The sequence below is a fragment of the Pleurodeles waltl genome, chromosome 10, assembly GCF_031143425.1.
Source record: "Pleurodeles waltl isolate 20211129_DDA chromosome 10, aPleWal1.hap1.20221129, whole genome shotgun sequence".
Lineage (NCBI taxonomy): Eukaryota > Metazoa > Chordata > Amphibia > Caudata > Salamandridae > Pleurodeles > Pleurodeles waltl.
The window spans coordinates 626,308,563-626,329,415 of NC_090449.1; the positions used below are offsets into that span (position 1 = coordinate 626,308,563).

The following is a 20,853-nucleotide window of genomic DNA, read 5'->3' on the forward strand; positions in this document are numbered from 1 at the left end:
GGGCACACTGTTTTGGTTTGTATTGGGACAGATTGTGTTGGATTATAGTGGGACAGACAGTTTTGGATAGTAGTGGGGTAGATTTATTTGACTGTAGATGGACAGACTGGAGTGGGGGATATTGTTTTGGGTTGTAGAGGGGCAGATTGTTTTGGACTGAAGTGGGGCAGACTGTTGTGAAATTGAGTAGGGAGATTGTTTTGTATTGGAGTGGTGCAGATTGTTTTGGAATGGAGTGGGGCATATTGGAATGGACGGATTGGATTTGAGTGGAGCAGACTGAAGTAGGGTGGATCGTGGTGAGGTGGACTGGATTGGAGTGGGTGGATTGGAGTGGGGCGGATTGGACTGGAGTGGGGAATTGGAGTGGGGAGATTGTTCAGATTGGAGTGGGTCGATTATTTTAGACTGGAGTGGGGCAGACTGGAGTGGGGCATATTGTTTTGGATGGGAGTGGGGCATATTGTTTTCAACTGGAGTGGGGCAGACTGCTTTGGATTGGAGTGGGGCAGTCTGCGGCAGATTGGAGTGGGGTGGATTGGAGCCAAGCAGGCTGGAGTAGGGAGGACTGTGGTGAGGTGGACTGGATTGGAGCAGATTAGATTGGAGGGGGGGATTGAAGTGGGGCAAATTGTTTCAGAATGGAGTGGGGCAGATTGTTTTAGACTGGAGTGGGGCAGATTGGAATGGGGCAGATTGTTTTGGATTGGAGTGGGGCACATTAATTTGGATTGGAGTAGTGCAGATTGTTTTTAACTGGGGTGGGGCAGATTTTTGTGGACTGCGGTGGGGCAAATTGTTTGCCCACTCCAATCCAAAACAATCAGCCCCACTCCAGCCCAAAACAATCTGCCCTACTCCAATACAAGAAAATCTACCCCACTCCAATCTGCCCCACTCTAATCCGGAACAACATGCCCCACTCCAACCCACTCACTCCAATCCAATACGTGCCCCCGCCCACCCCCACTCTTTACTGTTTGCAACTTAATAAACTATGTGGCAAGAAAATCCAATTAGGTGACACATTATGTAGCATTATCACGACATTATAACATTTTGATACAAAATACCTCCTAGTTCTTTAGAAAATAAAGATATTTATTAGGCTAGAAGCAAATACACTTTTGATAGACACCATTAACATTTTTATTACCTAACAATCAAAGACTTTGTCACACAAGGAAGCACAACACAAACCATATAGGTATACTGTCCTTTCTCCTTCTCTCAGTAAAATAGTTTGTATACAATGTATACAATATGGTCCTCAGCACAAAGGAAATCTACATATACACAGTTTTTCAATGATCACATCTTGGGGGGGGGGATTCGCCGAGCGTGGAGGAGGCCCAGATCAAGGACAAACAAGAGACTTAGAACACTTTTTGTGGTTAAAGAATACATCACCGTCTGTATTTATTGTACATTCACAAATGTCAAACCTAATTTTTTTTACAAAACGTTTCAACAAGCAGTAAAAAAAACACATACCGGTATATAAGGAATTAAGCCCATATTTATACTTTTTTAGTGCCGCATTTGCCTCATTTTTTGACGCAAAATCGGCGCAAACTTGCAAAATGCAAATGTATTTTGTAGGTTTGCGTTGTTTTTGCGTCCAAAAGTGACGCAAATGCGGGGCTAAAAAAGTATAAATTTGGGCCTTAGTGTCCACTAGACATAGAAATTCCTAATCATCATGCTGCACAATTGATAGACTCATAGTTGCCCCTCAAGAGGTCTTCCTTATACTGCAAAATCCAACCCCTTGTGTAAGCCAAGAGGCCCTGTCACAATAATGGACAGCAATGAGCTGCCCTCATGGAAGAGCAAGACTTGGTCAGATGAATAACTGAATAACCATAACAGCGATATCCGCGTGAGGAACCAGTGGCACCATTCTGAGAGCTGTGCAAGGGCAACTGAGCCTTCACTAAGTTCCCTGCAGCCGGCCCAGTCCCCGCCAATCCATGAGCCATAAAATGAAGTGAGGAAACAGCAGTGTACACGTCACCCCAGCCCCTTCAGGAACAGAGCTCTAAAAGCCCACAACTGAAGTAAAGGAATTAATAACCATTTAAAGGGAATTTTGATGCAAGATGCCAAGGTGAATACTAGAATCAGTACGAACCATAATCCCATCTCCACCCAAATGTGTCAGAGTGCATTACCCACCTCAAAAAGATGCACAAACCAAGACTGGGTGTAAACAATATGAGTGGAAGTCACCGGCTATACTATGGGTTGGATGAGTGAGAAATAAACAATTTCCTTGCAAAACTCATGGAGACGACGTGAAGTAGGAGGCTGCTGCGGGTCAAGGTGAAGAAAGAAGTTGTTAGCCCTTTGACCAGCCAATGTAAGGGATGTGACCAGGCCAACCCCAACAGCGTCTGGCCCCATGCACCCCACTACCACCTCTTTTGCAGGAAGCCTGTTTTTGCAGGCTCCCAGAAGCCTGCCACAAGAAAAGCAACTACCCTACTAGCCATTAGTGTGCTGCACATTAACCGCCGAAGAGCCCACTCCTAAATGCAGTACTCCTCAAGTAGGGCAGTGTTTGGGTACAACAGTTCACAAGTGAAACTTCAAACTTCAAACTCCAGAAACAACTTTATTCGGCTATGAAATAGTCATAAAAGTAAACAAACAAAAAAAAACTATAAGATATACAGGTGTATCAATACAAAATGTAGGGCACATAGTAAAGATTCTAACAGTTCCTATAAAATCGGGAATCACAGCTATATTCTTAATAGGACTAGGCCTGCATACCACAATAAAAGGCCTATTTGAAAACACAATCGAAATTCAGTCCAGTAACATTGATCTCCTGGAACGTACTGCAGCTTGGAGGAACATGGTAACACAGTGACAAGTATCATCATCTATCAATGAACGTGGAATACAGTAGGCTTGAATACAAGATCTTATCTTTCTAAGTTTCATGCAAGGCAAGAGAAATCTTTATGTGTACAATGTATAGTAGCCACAAAAAAAGAGAAAGTGCACAAGTGAAACTGATCAGTTGTCTCTTGTAAAGCCAAGGAGCTAAAACAAATGTCTGCCCTGTGGAGTTCTACAGATATTCGTTTTCAAAAGAATTGTATTGGGATATTATAAACCATACATAACCGAAAGAATACAAATTAAGTTCCAATGCGTCAGAAAATATTGTTCGTATTACATTTTATGAAAGGGTAAGTGCATAGGAGCATCACAAACAAACTCAAATGGAAAGGAAGAAAGATGAAGTTGGGTGAATAAGAGGTTTGGTAGGCGAGGGAGGAGATGAGTTAGCATTGGTAAGGAATCAAAATAAAAACAAATATTAAATAGAGAAAGAACAAACTGATGAGGTGAAGCTTATGTCAGATTGGAGTCTAGAGATGGATGTAATGGTGTATTATGTGGCCAGTGAAGCAAAGTCATACTTACATAAAAATCACTTCAGCCGTGGTATTACACATTTCCAGTGGCCCTGGGATTAGGCCAACCCTTGAACCTTGCTTCTCCCTAAAGCACGTAAACTGCATCGCTCTAGGAAGCTCCACCTAGTGTGAAAGCTGCCCGTGATTGCCAGATTGTTTTGAAGTCTGTCTAGCTGAGCCTGATTTACAAAGTTATATTCAAAGTGGCACAGTCTACAAATCATGATATTTAAACTGAGATTTTTATTGGAATGAGCACAGTAAAAAAAAAAAGAAAACGAGATCAAATATTTCCTCTGAATTTTTCCAGGTCCACATTTTCTGCCTTTGTGATTCTTGGGTGGGAGGTCTTGATCAAGGCCATAGATATCAATGGTGCAGCAGGAGCAGTGACAGTGGGGCCCAAGGACTGAGAGACCCACTGAATCCCACATATGGCTGTAATATACTAAACAACCAGTGGAAAGGGGGGCGGGCTGTATTTCTTGGATGCACAAGGGACCAACAGACCCTTGTTATGCCATTGGTCTTGGTGGTATTATTAATAAAATACTTTTTAAAGTAAAATTAAACACATAGGTAGTCCAGCCTACCGCGAGACGGGAAGTCAGGCATCGAATACTAGGCTGACGTTGAGACCTAGCAGCACAGTTTTCCAGCGGTCTGAGGATGCCCACACCTTGGGAACAAGGATTACCAGCTGAATAAGGATTGCAAGAGCTGAAGTAACTATGCAGATTTGTGGCTGAGTCTCATCGTGAAATACCAGAAACATGGAGAATTACCAGGGAACTCTGAACTGGAATTAACTATTTCCCTGGTAATTTCTTATTTCTAATGGGCTACTTAGGGTCTCACTTGTAATCTCTGGTAACCGAGGGAGCGCAGGGACCTCGTAATGTGGGGCTTTATTCAGCTATTACAGACCCTTGTTATGTATAGCACTATGAACTGGGGGCATCCGATGTAACAAGTGCTAATAAAAAGGACTGATATTAATATTATACAAGAATCAAAGGAGTTCAGATGTACCCCATTTTTATGTTACGAAAAATACGGTAAACCTCACCAGGCCCTGTTTTCTTTTATAGTGATGGCCACTTTAGTCCTTGCAAATAAAACACAACTGCTGGGATTGCGCTTCTGTAGGTGTCACCACCTGTGTCAGAACATGTGCTAATCTATTTCACCCTGTGTTTCTTATCTTAGTGCACAAGAGGAGTCGGGTGACGCTTCTGCCTAATACAAATACCTAAGAGCTGACAATAACTTTCTCGCTAGCGATTTCCGGCTGTTCCTTGGCCTACCTAGCAAGTGGCATCTCTCGATTCAAGGGATCTGCTTTCCTGCTGAGCCTGTGGCCCCTTAAGTACAACAGCTACTCAGCGTGGGGGCCTCGTGAAACTCAAAGTGTGTTTAAATAAGCATTTTACGTTTATATCATTAGCGCGTGTCAATATTGCAGGTTTTCGCCCGGGGCAGCAGTCCTCGGGCACGGGAATGGCTTCTGTGCAAAACTTCACACCTCACGGGTCCGGCTATCGCAGCCCGCGCGGTGACAGATGGGCTACGCTCCCGCCGCTGAGGGAGGTTAAAAAGGTTTCCGCTGAATCAGCACCGAGAATAAATATTGTTTTTCACATGGTGCAGAGCAGAAAAAGCATCAGCTAAGGCCTGAGAATGCCTAACAGACTGCAAAAGCTCTCACCAGAGCACCTCAGTTGTTTTCCCTCAGATACCTCAGCAAGGCCAGTAAGCGGTAGAGAACTGGTATTCAATGATGAACTGACGACACACGGGCTGTGTTTTGGCGCGCCTTAAATCCACTGCAAAGGGGGACCTTGGTAAAATGTCCGACTGATAGACCAGAACTCAACTCGAGCAACTTGCTTAACAAGACAGGGGAACTGTGGCATTCCAAACAAGCACTAGCATAGTCAATAGGTCTGATATGAGCCTTTTGGCTTTGTCAATGATTGTTTTGTTTTGTCATGGCTTTTGTGAAACTTTATGGTTTGGGTAGCTGCTGGCACCTCACCAATGTAATATAAAACAGCTGAAAGCAAACATATTTTTCAGGTCTCAGAAAGCCCTCTGTATCATTGTAGTCCTAGTCATTGAAGAGAACTACCCTGTGTGTCACACGCTCCTTGTTGAAAGTGTAGGATGAAGTGAAGTTAGCCAATCGCTAAACTGGGCTGACCTACTGCCTCATGCTGTATGCTGTAGTGGGTGGAAGAGAAATATGATTGATGCAACAGCAGACCAGTGGCTGAAGAGGGCTGGCTGAAAGCTTGTGTAAATATTAGAGGTGGACTTGGGCCAGACCTCTGACTGTGGCTCAGCATAACCCTCTTGGACCCTCAAGGCTATGGCAAGGCAAGCTTGCATCCAGCATCTGCCCGCCACCCACACTCGAACGTCATGCACCCAGAATTAAAGATAAAGCATTTATCTTTGATGTAAAACAGGCATGTTAAAGAGATACCCATCTAGTAGCAGAATTGAACAATGTGAAACTAGAAAACCTGGTTTCAATCCTGGCTTCCCCGCTTGCCCAAATTGTGTGGTCCCAGGAAAATATTTTATTTCACATATTTCCTTTTTCTTCATTATTCTATGTGACAGCACCTTGAAATATGGGAATTCAGGATGTGCGCTTTACAATGCCATTGCTTGTGTTTGATTTAATAGACTATAATTTGGCTCTATGTCTAAAAAGAATCTAGGCACATATAAAATGCAGATGGCAACTGATATACCTATTTAGTTATTTCATGCATTGTTATCAGGGCAAGGGTAGGCATGAAAGTTTCTAACTTTGTGTTTAATAAGTTCACTTTTAATAAATGCCTCTCATGTAGCAACATAGTTAAATTTACAAAGGTGAAATGCTTTTGCATGTTAAAGAAACACACTTTTTAAAACATTTGAATATATGTTATCATATATTTATGTGATGTTTGTTGCATGATTTATAGGTCAAACATTTCCATGGCTTGGCTCATGTACAGGCTTTTAGAGCCATGCCTGAATCTCTGTTAATCTGCTGGCTCACCCACTTTTACATTCTCTCTCTCTTTCTCTCTCTCTCTCTCTCTATATATATATATATATTTTTTAACTAAAAAAACAAAGGTTACAGGTGTGATAGTTAAGTTCAGATTTTACTCGCATAAAACCATAGAAATTCAGCTGTTATTGTTATACTTATCTCTTGACACTATAACTCATGCTTTAAGGTTAACTATCACTCACGCCCCTATCATGCAGGTTTCTCATCAACAATATTTTTGCAAATGTTGCAGTGATATTATCCATGATCAACACCACAAAATAAAATAATGGACAGAGTGGTGAAACTTTTGAAACTCACCTCTAGTCACAGATCTAGGTTTAATCCATTGTTATTTTGCATGCCTCATCACCCCAGTTTTGCCCAGTCATATGCAAATCAGTCTTGACCCTGCACCCCAGCCAGCCTGAACTGTCAAACAAGGTCTTCCCAGAACAAGAAACAAGCATCCTCTGTCCGATTTCTGGGTAGCACCCCTCATTAGCCAGGCTAGCTTAAATTCAGTGGCGCATTGAATAAAGGACCCATGTTTGGGCATACCCTGGCCACTTAGGGCGCACATATCACCACATATGTCACTGTGCTACTCCTATGCTTAAAAACTTTGCTTGAAAAAGAGACATTGGAGGTGAGCAAATCTAGAGTGTCGCTGGTGTTGCAGGATGCTCGTTATTGGAGCTGCTCTCCACTTAAACTTGGGAACTACCACTGTTCTCGCTTCTTTTTTGCATAATTTATGCATCACTCTAACACTGAAAGGGTTTTGTTTTGACCTATACTGGGAGCTTACTTGTGTCTGGACAAAGCTAAATCTCTCTGAAGAGCTATAGTGATAGTAAAACACGTGTCAGGGGTTGCTTTGCTCACTCCAAGTTGGGTTGGATAGTATTTTACCAATCCAAAGCTGTAATACTGTGCCTGGAGTGGTGAAAGGCTTTTGTCATTTTACAGCTTGACAAGGATGGCGCTGTGTCAATCCTATGCTTAAAGATTTTGTCCATTTATAACTCGGCGTGGATGGCACTGTGCCAATCCTATGCTTGAAAACTTCTCTAGAAAAACAGACATTTGAGGTGATCAAATCTAGAGTGCCACTGGGGCTGCAGGGTGCTCCTTCCTGGAGCTGCTCTCCACCCAAACTTGGGAACTACTCAGAGTTCTCACTTCTTTTTTGTATATATATATATATATATATTTTTTTTTTTACGCTATAGTTAGGCTCACATTTTAAGTATACAAAACCATATAAATTTACCAGTTCTAGTTAGAAGTACATCAAGTAACTATAACTTGTGCCCCCGCCATGCACCTTTTTGTCAAAAATGTTACTGCAAATATTACATTGATATTATCAATGATGTTATCAAATATGTCATGAATAACGTATTTTGTGGGGTAATTAGCAGTGCATGGTGAGGGCGCATGTTATATGACATAACACAATAGACTGGGCAGACACCTCAGTATGGTAAAGTAGGGGTAACAGTATAAGTGTATTACACTTTTGAAAAACATTAAATACGTTTACATTAATTTTTAATGTTAATTCTGCATATATTTATTTTAAATGTAGAACACTACAACATGTTTCAACATTAAAAACTAAATGTTAAACATTTAATGATTTACAATATATTACACTAGATTTAATTATTTTTCTGAAGTTTACATGAAAATAAAAGAAGTCCAACTTAAAGTAAAAAATATTTTTACTATGTATTAAAAATTATTAACAGAAGTATAAAATTAATGAATAGTAATTTCATTATGTTATGAAACAGTAAGGTTACCTTAATTTATACATTAAAAAAATACAATCTTTTATAATAAATGAATAATTCTGTTTTTTTTTCATTTTTAAATGCCTAATTACATTCCTTTATATTGTTTTAAACTGTTATATATTTTAACATTAGTTTCCATAGGGATTTATTTTATGTCACTGCCTTCATTGTTTTCTATGGGAGGCTGTTGTAGTATCATTGGTTGGCCATGTGTGGTGCTGACCTCTCAGCTGGAGTACATGTATGACTATTTTGTGGATTACCAAGAATCTAGAAGAACTGTAAATCGCTCATTGTTTACCATTGGTTGGCTTTCTTTCTCACTATCATTTGCCTGCTTCTTGCAACTTGTCAATCTTGTGTTTGTCCCTTTAATGGAGCATTGCGTTATACAGTCTCTTTATAGGTTGCAATCTATGCTTACACTGCTTGCTTTTAAGTACTACATTTTTCTTTTGCGTTAAGCATGTGTTAAGCACTCCATGGAACTGCATGCATTTTTTAGCAGTTTCACTCATGTACTTCTCTCGCACCAATCTCTCCTTGTTGTTTCTGTGCTCCCTAGCCACATTGCTTCCGCATTCCCTTCGCCCTTCCCCGTATTGGTTATCCCACCTGTTTAAAAAAAAACGCTTTTGCACGTTTTCTTTTCTTTTTAGTTACAGATACAACTTGGATCGATAACTAAGAAGAAAAAAAGCACCTGCATTGTTTTGTAGTTGCATGCATGCATGGAGTGCATGCCTACAAAATTATACAGCACAGTGTCAGTTGTGTTACGACTTTTTGTATTTTCTTTGTATTTTTCAACTTAAGCCACCCTGCAGAGCATCCCTGATGCTGTGCAACATGGCAAAAATCGCTTGGCAAAGCTAATGGGTCATAAAAGCAAAGCATATTAGCCTTGACAATGCTTGTTGGTTGTAGTAACTATAGAAGGGCAGTTTGTTAATAGCAATAAGCTTACTCTTTTATGGGTGGGTGAATGTCCCTGCCTTAATCCCTCCCTAATTCTCCTTGAACCCCTTCTTACTCCTCCTGCAGCTCCCTCCCCTTTAGTAGTAAGTACTCCTCATTTTCTAGTCACTTCACTCTTTCCTCCCACATTTACTACCAAACATATACTTACATGTGCAGAGATCTCTGCAGTCGGGGTGGAGATCTCCACACATACGAGACAGGAGAGGTGGAGGTGTATACCTCCTCCTGTAGGTATGTAAATAGTATTTTATGGTACATGAGAAGTGCTATTGTAGTACTACTAAACATAATACAAAATGGCGCTTGTTAACAGGTCCCTCAGTGTTTACTTGACTCTAAACAACATCATCACACTTGAGAACCTATTGGTGTTAACAAAGGCCTCAGCATGGCATCATGTGTACAGGTTATTTCGTGTGTTGCACTTTGAGAGGCATAGGAAGCAACTGCTGTGTTCTCTGTCAATGGCAATACTTGGAGTTAGGAAATATTGTATGGGATTTATTACTACTACAGTACTAAAAAGCCTTCCGAGCACCTCCTGGAAACATTGACTGCTAGCAAAAAGTCCTCCACATAGATAGGAAAGCTAGCCTGCAAGAAATTGAAAAAGGGCAAAAAGGGAGACAGACATATTCCGACAGACTGTTGGCCTTAATTGGGTGGTGTGACTGAGGCAACGTCATCCAGGTGTGGGGCGCCCCCTGAGTGGCTGTCTTAGATAAAAGTGCCAGAAGGGAAATCGTCTGCTCTTCCCTTGAGGCCAGTTTACTCGCGCCAGCCACAGTACTCCTACCAATTTCGCGTCTACCCTCTGCAGTCTGTACTCAATAACATGAACTAATCCTCAAAGCCTTAAAGTCCCCGCTGAACACCTCTTCAGCCGTGGTCGCATGAGTCAAAATCCCATAATTCTAGGCAAGCGTCAGTCTCGCGTTATTTCAGCTCCCTCCCAGGCTTTGCAGACAGAAGAATCGTTTGTAGGTGACATGAAAAGCAACAATTAAACTTTTACTTGTCTTCGCCTACAAAACAACAGTAACACACCGACTGGAAGAATAACACAGGGCGAAAATCGTGTCACATTTTAGGCAATGAAGTTACGCCTTCCATGCTTTCAAACGTGCGCGCTGCCAACACCCACATCACCACACTGCAAGGCACATTCGCGGTCTGATTGACTGACATGCGGGCGAGAAGTACAGCGGCTGCAAAACGTCAAGTGATACTTCAGAGAGGACAACTTACAGCTCGGAGGCATTCAGTCGAAGGGGTGTGGAGCTCCATGGAGGCAGCATTAAGACCGGCGCCGGCGCGCAGACATGCCAGCCCGCCCCCCTACCGATCGGTTTTGCGGTTGTTGTCGCCGCTGCAACAGATGGGGAATCACTGCTGGGTGTGTTCCTGCGCGGCTCGGCGAGAGGAAGGCGCAGCGAGCAGCCTGGGGACCCAGGATGTCACAGACAGCGCCTCCTTGTCACAGGGCCGAATGCCAAGCCTGTAGCGGATCCGTTTACAAGAATGCAGCAACCTGTCACGTTAACGCTTCATGGGCTAAGAATACAGTGCGTCCATTCTACAGACTCCGAGCGCAAAAACAGCGCACGTGTTTTTATAGTATGTAATAATATATTTTCAAGAGTACTAAAATCAATGACTCTCAATTGTTCGTTTTCTACAATTAAATACATTAAGCAGAAAAGAGGAGGCAAGTCGACCTCCTTTGGCACGACAGTTCTGTTTCCCTCATTTGATACAGTATATTTCAGTAAAGTCTACATATTCCCAAATTGTCACATAGCGTGCACTGAATACAGAGAGAAACAAGGTTTTCATGCTTTCAGTGTAGTGTTAGCCAGTAACCCGTAGCAGAAAGCAATACAGTTAATACAAGGGGATACTGTGTGTAAAAGATGCATTAAGGCCCGAAGCGCTGGCTTTCGCTTTGGTGGCACCCAGTGCAACAATCTTTTTTTGCCAGTGACCTTCTCATCGGACTCCGTCACTGCCACCTGGCAAAAGTGCCCCTCATCTCTCACATACATTTCATTTGTTTTAAAGCACTGGTAAAGGCTGGCTTTACTAATCCTTTCAGCTATCCACATAAAATACAGATCTGTTCTTTTCAGCAGGCATATTAACCCTCTGCGCTACTTTATGGCAAGTAAAAACTGCCACTACAAAACTCCCATCACTCTCTCACGCAGGAACATTAATCACAAGAGTTATCTTGACATTTGTATTGCTGCCTGAAAGCTGGAGCACAAAGAACTCTGCAGCAGGTGACTTTAAATCGTAAGTGATTGCTCAACACAGCAGCCCGCTTGAGATCAGCCCCTCTCCATATCAGCGCCCAGTACGTCTGCACCTGTCGCACTGTCCTAAAGCCAGCCTTGAAGATCCTCTTGGAAGGGTGATCACCCGCTCCAGTTCATCAAGGAGAGTGTCTCCAGTACCAAACTTTTCAATGACAGATCATTGACTTAAGGTGTGTTAGCTTAATTGATTTAGTGGAAGCAAAATAAGGCCACAAGACTCGGGGAGCATACAAAAGTCCAGGACTGGAAACAGTGTCTGTAATGATGAGGGGGGGAGGTGTTCAACCTAACTTTTACTATTTCACTGACAGTTTTCTTTGTTGATGAACACTGTCAGTTAAGTCATTCTGTGCCCCCACAGTTAACGAAAAATTGTAATTCTATGTTTGTGGAATGTTCCAATTGTTGGTTTTCAAAATCTGGTCAGTCTACTCTTCACCTTTAATAGAATTAGGAATTCAAAGGCCAAGAAAGACCCCCATCAACTACAATAATACAAACCATTTATAGTGGATGTGACTGTGAAACCTATTCCTGTAACTGTGAGTAAGCAAAAATCATTCAGGCCTCGAAAATACTACTCACCCACTCTATGTTGAGCCATAGTTTATCAGGTTGATCTATTTTTAGGACTTACTTGCCAGTTGACTTAGAGAAGGTGTTCTGTTCAGTCAGAAAGTAAAGGAGGCCTTTAAATCTTGTTATTGTCACATTTGCTCTGAGTTCAGAGACAGAGGTCAAAAGTCAGTTTGTCTTACAATTAATTTTCCTTCTGACTGCAGAGTTCCAGGACTTTGTCAGATTTTTCTTTATACACAACATTTAAATAGCAAAGTCATCTGGACACACATTTCAAAACATATTTCAGCAGTTGTGAAAGCCCATTGTTTGGACTTCTGTGAGATAAAAGCAATAGGGTAAAGACAGATCATAACACTTTACACGGGGATGTGCAAAGAATAAATATGTTTTCTGAAACCAGATTTTCACAGATTTGCTAATACATTATATTGTTTTATCAGTAAAGCTGCAAGGTAGTTGGAAGGATTTTGGGAATTTCTTGGAATTTTTCTATCTGTAAATGACAGTGTGTGACCACATCATGCTTTAGGAATATATATGTATATATATATATATATATATATATATATATATATATATATATATTTCAAATGAATGTTTAAACATAAACCCTCCTGCCCTGGTAGCAATGCTGTTAGTAAACCAAGAGGCAAGTAATGGATCATGTGTCCCCTATGTGTGGGATAGTTTATTTTTATACATGGTGCAAATGTTTAGTTTATTTAATGAAACATAGAAGTTTTTTTGTACAGCAGAAATGCTGCGATATTTGAAGGTACACTCATTTGTGAGAATAAAGAAAAAAGCGACTCTGTAAAATAAAATATTTGACTAGGATCACACAATTTGAGACCTGTTTATGGGTCAAGTACATAACAGTATGTTGTGTTTTACCACCTTGCAGCAGTTGACAGAGTCCTTGCTGTTTCTTTGAGAACACTGTCAACCATAAGGTTCTCTTGGAATGTGGTGAGATCTGCTGCTTGTGGGAGTTCTATGTCAGTTGGTGGAGCTGGGGGAACCTGTGGCCTGCTTTGGTTGGTGGTACTGAGTGAACTGCTATTACCCGATGAAACTTTTTTTGACTGAACCTGCGTCACTGAGCAGTCATCATAGCACTGGCGACGAGCTGCCTGGAGGAGACAGGCGTCACCACCAACCTCTCCTTGACCCACGGATTGGTATTCTTACCGTCTTCATAACGTGAGCCGGCTGCCAAGCGTCGCTTCCAGCAGACCTAGTGTTCCCAACTCTTACGGTGAGGATAACACCGTTGTGGCCCCAGTCTTTGAGGCGCTAGTACTGTTTGCCAGCGAGCTTTCCAGGTGGGGCTATCTTTAAGGCGCTGCAGTGTTTGGCATGGCACCCAAGTAAGCTGCATTATGGGCAGCTTTGCTATTTTGTGTGCTTGTGTGACGTGTGACTCTACACCCAAGTGAAATCAGGCTGTTTGTTATTGGCCATAGACGCGGCCATAAACGCGCATGCGCGCGAAGCAACCAAGCTCGTGACATAATTTCTGACATGTGCGTGTGAGCTTAACATGTGTGAAGACGTTCTACGGAGCTGGTGGCGGCCATCTTGGGAGTACAATTTGTTGGATACACGATTCTAAGCAGGCAGTTTGCACTTTCCAGCGGCCATTTTGGAAGTTCAATTTTCTTCCACTAATTGAAGGAATTATTATTGTGTTTTGCATATTTTGTTCTTCATATACTTGCTTGTTAATATTTATATTTTTTTCTCCACAATGGCAAATACTACAATGTCACAGCCTCCTGCATTCTTGTCAGACAAAGGTGAACCAATTTTACCATGGAAGCGATGGAAGAATTTATTTGATTCTTATTTAATAGCCATTGGAGGAGAAACAATTTCCCCTGTAAGGAAACAAGGTGTGCTTTTGCACAATTTAGGGGTGGAAGGCAGAAACATTTATGACAGTTTAGAGACATTGACAATTTGGGGGAGCAGAAGGTGAGCCCAGAGATGTTTATGAGATGTCAGTTAAAATGCTGGCAGAGCATTTTGAATCCAAGCTAAATGTAATTTTAGAAAGACATACATTTTTTGCAAGAGTCCAAGGGAAAACTGAAAGCGTGGGGAATTTTGTTGCTTCCTTGCGAATATTGGCACGCACATGTGATTTTGGTGACCTTACTGACTCCCTCATCAGAGATCAAGTTGTACGTTGTACCAACAGCAGACTTGTTCAGGAAAAACTGTTAACAAAAAATCCTGACCTGAAGGAGGCGATTGCAATAGTGGAAGGAATGGAAAGTACTGGTAACTGGATCAAGGAGATGAATGTTCCTGAAGCACACACTGTCTCTGAGACTTACACCATAAAAGTGACTCATGATCGTGATGAAGTATTGAAAGTGAGCCTTGACAATAAACCATCTGCCTCTGTAAGAGAGAGAGGGAAGGAAAATAAGAAAATGCGATGTTACCGTTGTGATAACCCGGGACATACTGCTAATAGTCCAACCTTAGCATTGCTAAGAATTCTGCATGTAGAAAGTGTGGGAAAAGGGGTCATTATGCAAGAGTTTGCAAGGGTGACAAACAATTGAGTGTGGATTCTATTGCAGACAGTATGAGCAAAATGGTGTTCTGTGTGAAGTCAGATGTTAGTTGTGTTGTGGGCAATGTCGGAGCTGTGGATGAGGGTCCGATATTTATGCCTGAATGTGCTGTCAGGATAGACAACAAGGTTGTTAAGGTGCTAGCAGATTCAGGATCTCCCTACACTATGATAGGTGTTAAGAATTGGCAAATGATATTTGGTGATGAGTGTGGTTCTTTGGAAAAGCCCAACATCAATCCAGTGAGTTATGGTGGCACCAAAATTGATGTAATAGGTTACAGAGTGATAACAATTCAATTTCAAGACAGAATGACTGTAGGGAAGGTTTATGTGGCGAAGTGAGGGGATAATTTGTTGGGTTGGCGACATCAGCGGGACATGGACATCAAGCTGGATCCCAACTCTACGTGTCAGGTCATGGTTGTGAGTGATCAGAGTGCGAATCTTGATATTCTTAAGGAGTTTCCCATAGTGTTCAATGATGAACTAGGATGTCTTAATGGTTTTGAAAACAAGATAATCCTCAAGAGTAGTGCAATTCCTTTCGTACACAAGGTAAGGAAGGTCCCTAAATTGATGTTGGAACCCCTCAGAAGGGAGCTTAGAAGATTATTGGATTTGGGGGTAATTGAAGAGATTGAGTCTTCTGAGTGGTTGGCCCCAATAGTTTTGGCACCTAAGGAGGGTGGGAAACAGATTTGTATGTGTGTGGACCTCAGAGATCTCAATAAACACATATTGGTAGATTGTCAACCCTTACCAAACATTTCAGAGGAACTATCTGGGCTGGGAGGTTCAAAAATTTTCAGTGTTCTTGATCTATCGTCAGCCTATCACCAAATTGTTCTCCATCCTGATTCCAGGCACTTAACGTCTTTTGTGACGCCGTTGGGAGCATATCAGTTCTTAAGAATGCCGTTTGGGCTAGCTTCGGCTGCCGCTTGTTTCCAACGTATAATGAAGAAAGTTCTGGAAGTTGTCTCTGGTATTTTATTCTTCCAGGATGATATCTTGGTGCATGGGAAGACATTAAGTGACCACAACAGGATTTTAAGGTAAGTACTGAAAAAGTTGTCTTAATCAGGGTTGACTGTAAAGATGGAAAAGTGCAAATTAAGAGTTACCGCTGTGACTTATTTGGGTCATACCATTTCAGGTGAAGGCATTAAACCCAAATTGGAGTTGGTTGACTCCATTATCCAGGCACCTGAACTAAAGGATAAGGATGGTGCTAGATCATTCCTATGCCTGGCGGTGTATTACTCCAAATTTATTGGAATTTTATTCAAGTATGGTTCAGCCTTTGAGGTCCCTCTTGAAGAAGGGTACAGAATTCAATTGGACTGGTGAATGTAAGATTGCTTTTGACTTTGTGAAAGACAGTATTGGCAAAATGCCCACTTTGGGACATTTTGATGTGTTTCCTAAAACCATACTGTACACAGATGCAAGTATTGATGGATTAGGGGCTGTTTTAACCCAGAAGGTGAAGGGGGAAGAGACGGTAATTGCTTTTGCTTCCCGTTCTCTTAAAGGTGCAGAGCAGAATTATTCAGTCATTGAGAGGGAGGCCCTTGCATGCTTTTGGGCAGTCAAGCATTTCAAGTTTTACTTATGGGGTTTACCCTTTGTAGTAAGGACAGACCATAGGCCTCTTATCCAAATTCTTTCCTCAAAGAAGAATGAAGATTTGACACCCAGAATAAAAAGGTGGGTTGAGGGCCTGATGGAGTACAATTTCCAAGTAGAATACATACCTGGTACAAGAAATAGTGTAGCAGATTTCTTGTCACGTGCTCCTATTGATGGTGAAGATGAAGGGGAGGATACTGTTGGAGTGATCAGTTGGGTGAGAGAAGTGGCCATATCTGAAGACGAATGGAAGTGTGCGAGGGAGGAAGATCTTCACAGGAAGGTACTTGCGGAATTTATTGTGAAGGGGTGGCCAGATTTTAAAGATATTCCTGATTTCTTGAATGGGTTCTGGAATGTGCGAGATGAACTTTGTTGTAATAAAGAGGAGTTATTTAGAGGAAATAAGACTATTCAACATTGGGTATGAGGGATAAAATCATCAACCTAGCTCATGAGGGCCACATGGGCAGGAATTTGACTAAATCTAGGTTGAGAGAAGTGTACTGGTGGCCAGGTTTAGATCGGGATGTCAAGGCTGTGGTGAAGGGCTGTGTATCCTGTGCACACAGTGATAAGTGAAAGTCTGTGGTTAAGGCTCCCCTTTCCCCCGCTGATGTACCGGAAAAACCTTGGACAAAGCTGGGGCTTGACTTCATGGGCCCATTCCATTTATTGCCTGCCAATGAACGTTATGTAATGCTTCTGGTAGATTATACTTCAAAGTGGGTAGTAACGAAATGTGTGGGTATGTTGGACACTAAGACTGTGATTGAGTTTCTTAAAGAGGAGTTCTCTTGCGAGGGTATACCTAGTCAATTGGTGACTGATAATGGAGTGCAACTGATTTCTCAGGAAATGCAGGATTTTCTGAAGTCATTAGCTGTGGTGCATCTGAGAACGGGTCTATATTTACCTCAGACTAATGGTCTTGCTGAGAGGATGAAAAGGATGGTGAAATACTGTGTTCAAGAGGCTGTTCGAACTAGGACACCATTGTCTGACCTGCTGAGAGAGATGTGGTGGGCGCATCGCAATGCTCCCAATGTTGTCACTTCAATTTCTCCTTTTGTGTATTTGAGAGTGAGAGTGGGTTGTACTAAAATTAATATAGCATAGATGAGTGGAATGTTGCTGCAGTCAGAGCAGCTAAGTGAGAAGTTGAACAAGGGACTTAGGAAATCATATCAGCAAAAATACAAAGCTAGATATGATTCCAAACATAATGCCTCTGAGGTTGAATGGGCTGTGGGTGAAATGGTATTGGTGAAGAAACCTGGATTTGGAAAGAAAGGGAGATCAGGATTCATGGGTCCTTTCTGCATCAAAGAAGTAAGGCGTAATGTGGTAATATTGGACAATAATGATGTGTGGAGCATGTCCAGGATTGTGAAATGGAGAAACCCATCTGGATCTCACCGTCTGGACTCATCTGGATCTTATTTGCATGGTGGATTCAATGACTTTCCAATTCCTGATGAATCTAATATATCTGTGCATCGGTCCAACTTATCTGAGGTTTCAACTAAGTTGGAGAGAAACTCTAGAGTTTGTTGCAAGCCACAATGGTTAAAGGATTATGAGTCTTAAAATGTGTAATATCTCTGCAATACCGTATTTTGGTATTTTTGTCACTATTCTAATTTCTGGTTATCTTTTGTTTTGTTCTAAGTTCCTATATTATATTTGTGTGGGTAAGGGGTGTGTGTTGTGTTTTACCACCTTGCAGCAGTTGACAGAGTCCTTGCTGTTTCTTTGAGAACACTGTCAACCATAAGGTTCTCTTGGAATGTGGTGAGATCGGCTACTTGTGGGAGTTCTATGTCAGTTGGTGGAGCTAGGGGAACCTGTGGCCTGCTTTGGTTGGTGGTACCAAGTGAACTGCTATTACCTGATTAAACTATTTTTGACTGAAACTGCGACACTGAGCAGTCATCATAACACAGTAATAGTCGAGTAGATTATTCAAGATACTCGACCTGCATGTCTAGTAACATTTTTATGATTTTTGGAGGCCTGGCATTTGCTTATTAGGATATACCTAGTGCAGTTTAAAAATTCCCTAACATACCTTAACAGTAATACTTTTGAAGGTGCTGTCTCAGATGACCTACCTTATTAGGTTGGATAGAAGGTCAAAGAATGTTAGGGCTGTGGTATCCTGTTGTGTTTGTATGTGTGTGGACACACACACACACGCTTGCACATGCATCTCATTTATGGGCAAAATGTATCAAACATATCATTGGTTCAGAGAAATCAATGCTCAATAAAGAATACACTCTTAAGTTGCCCGTTCATCCATGCTTCAGGCAGGGGCGATGAAATGCTTGCAAACAATGTCACTCACAGACCACAATGATGCCTCCTTCACTGGTCCTCGGTCCAAACACCTACACAGCTGCTATTCCTGGGTGGTATGCCATTTTATTCGATTGTTTTTTGGGTGATTGTAAGTTTGTGCTTTTCCATCAGGTGTCATTAGTTCAGAGTTACATGTGATGTATGGAAAAATAATTCATTTGGATACTTTTAAATCGGATCCTTGAGCCCTAAATTCCCATCACCATTCTTTCACTGTACCTATCCTGAACCTTGAAAATCCATCGCTATCACTAAATTCCACCAATCCCTGATTCCTAAAAAACCCTCATCACCCTAAACCAGCAGCAGCCGCTCCCTTAGGGCAGAGGAGCATCACCCACCTGCTGCCAGCTCGTTGCGAAAAATAGGGGAAAATAAAATGGTAATAAAAGACATTTATTACCATTGTATTTTTCCCTTTCCACAGCCAAGTTGTGTTTGGGGGCGGGGCACTGCTTCTGACTGGCAGCAGGGGAGTGACGCTCACTCTACCAGTTTACACTCCGCATGTCATTTTGGCTAGCCGTCTTGTGGCGGCCAGCCTGACATGCGCAGTGTAAACCTCTCCATTCAGCTGTCTGAGGCAGCTGAATGGAGAGCAGGCACAAACCCCCAGTGCCTGCTGGAGCGTCGTGGCAGCCCACTCCAGCTAATCCTAATGCTGCTCTCATAGTGCTAACATTATCAGCAGCATGAAAGCAGCATCAAGATTGGTGTGAAGACTTTAATTATCCACTCAGAGCACCGAGGGACTGCAGGAGGACCAGAGGAGGCGAGCCAGCAGACGAAAGTGCATGTTTATTTAAGAGCAGCCACTGCCCTAAATGACACCCATCCCTGATCCCTAAAACACCTCACAATCCGTAAACCTCATACTTTCCTGAACTTTAAAACTCTCTCATCACACCTAAACTCCACCCATTCCTGACCCGTAAAAACCCACGCTCGTACTACCACTATAGATCACTGATCCCTGCTCTAAAAAACCCATTCATCACTCCTAAATTCCAAGCATTCCTGACCCCTAAAACCTTCTCTCTCTCCCTAAACTCCATCCAAAGCAGAACCCTAAAAGCCCCTCAACACCACTAAACTCCTCCTGTCTCTGAGCCCTAAAAATTATCACTACCACTTAGTTCCACTCATCTCTGAACCCTAAAAAAACCTTAACACCCTAAACTCCACCCATCCATAACCTCTAAAACTCCTAGCTGCCCCTTAGCTCCATCCATCCCTGGATCCTAGCAACAGAATCCTTACCAACCTAAACTCTACCCTTCCATGACCATTTCACATGGCAGGCATTTTGGAATATGTGGGGTTGTAAGCAGTGCATGATGAGGGGACAGGTTATAGTTATTTCACTCTACTATAACTGGTGAATTTGAGTGCTTTTTGGGTTTTTAACTTTAGCTCATGTAACATTCAAACACCTAACCATAACGTCATTTTAACCGTTGTTTTTTTCAGTGAACTTCTATTTTTTAGCGTAGCTTATCATCTTAGCACACAATCTAACTATACCTTTACTTTAACCCTTTTTTCTGCAATATATATATACACACTCACACACACACACACACACACACACAGATGATCAATGACTGATTTTCAGGCTTAGTAAACAGATGTAGAAATGGGATGCTGTACTTAAGCAAACATCTCTTTCGCTATTTTTAGCCCCTTTAAAATATATATTATGCCTCAAACTACTAAAAACCTGTAACCCCCTTCACATTTACAGGCCACTGTTTCGTACCTGCAGTTACATCCAAATGTTCATTTACTTCAGCCTGCTTCTCAGTAAGGATTTACATTCAACAGGCCTTATTTCAACAAAATGCAAATACAAAATGTTAGCCCTTTAGATGCTCATTAGAATTCTGTATTGAGATTCATCATTAGGGATCTCTAGGGACTTAACTGAGAGACAGGTGTTGGTGTTGGAAGTAGATGTTTCACTCTGCATATCAGAATTGTTTTACTGACATGAATTAAGAGGATAATTGAGAACTCATAGAAAATGTGTCCTGATTTAGCTTTCTAGTGCAGTAATCACAATTTCTATAACAAAAAGAAACCCCTCGTTTTA

At 41.8% G+C, this 20,853-nt stretch overlaps 1 protein-coding gene across 8 annotated transcripts in view; it reads right to left on the reverse strand.

The window, feature by feature from the left end:
• Window positions 1-20,853, reverse strand: part of PRKAG2 (protein kinase AMP-activated non-catalytic subunit gamma 2) — a 1,410,703-nt gene that overhangs the window by 1,006,534 nt on the left and 383,316 nt on the right. For 2 of the 8 annotated variants that reach the window (XM_069211105.1, XM_069211104.1), the window contains exon 1: window positions 10,524-10,700. The exons of the other annotated variants lie outside the window; for them this stretch is intronic. In XM_069211105.1, the coding sequence (XP_069067206.1) occupies window positions 10,524-10,562 (39 nt within the window). In that variant the 5' untranslated portion in view covers window positions 10,563-10,700. Of the gene's footprint in view, window positions 1-10,523; window positions 10,701-20,853 lie in introns of those variants that run through there. 8 annotated transcript variants of the gene reach the window in all.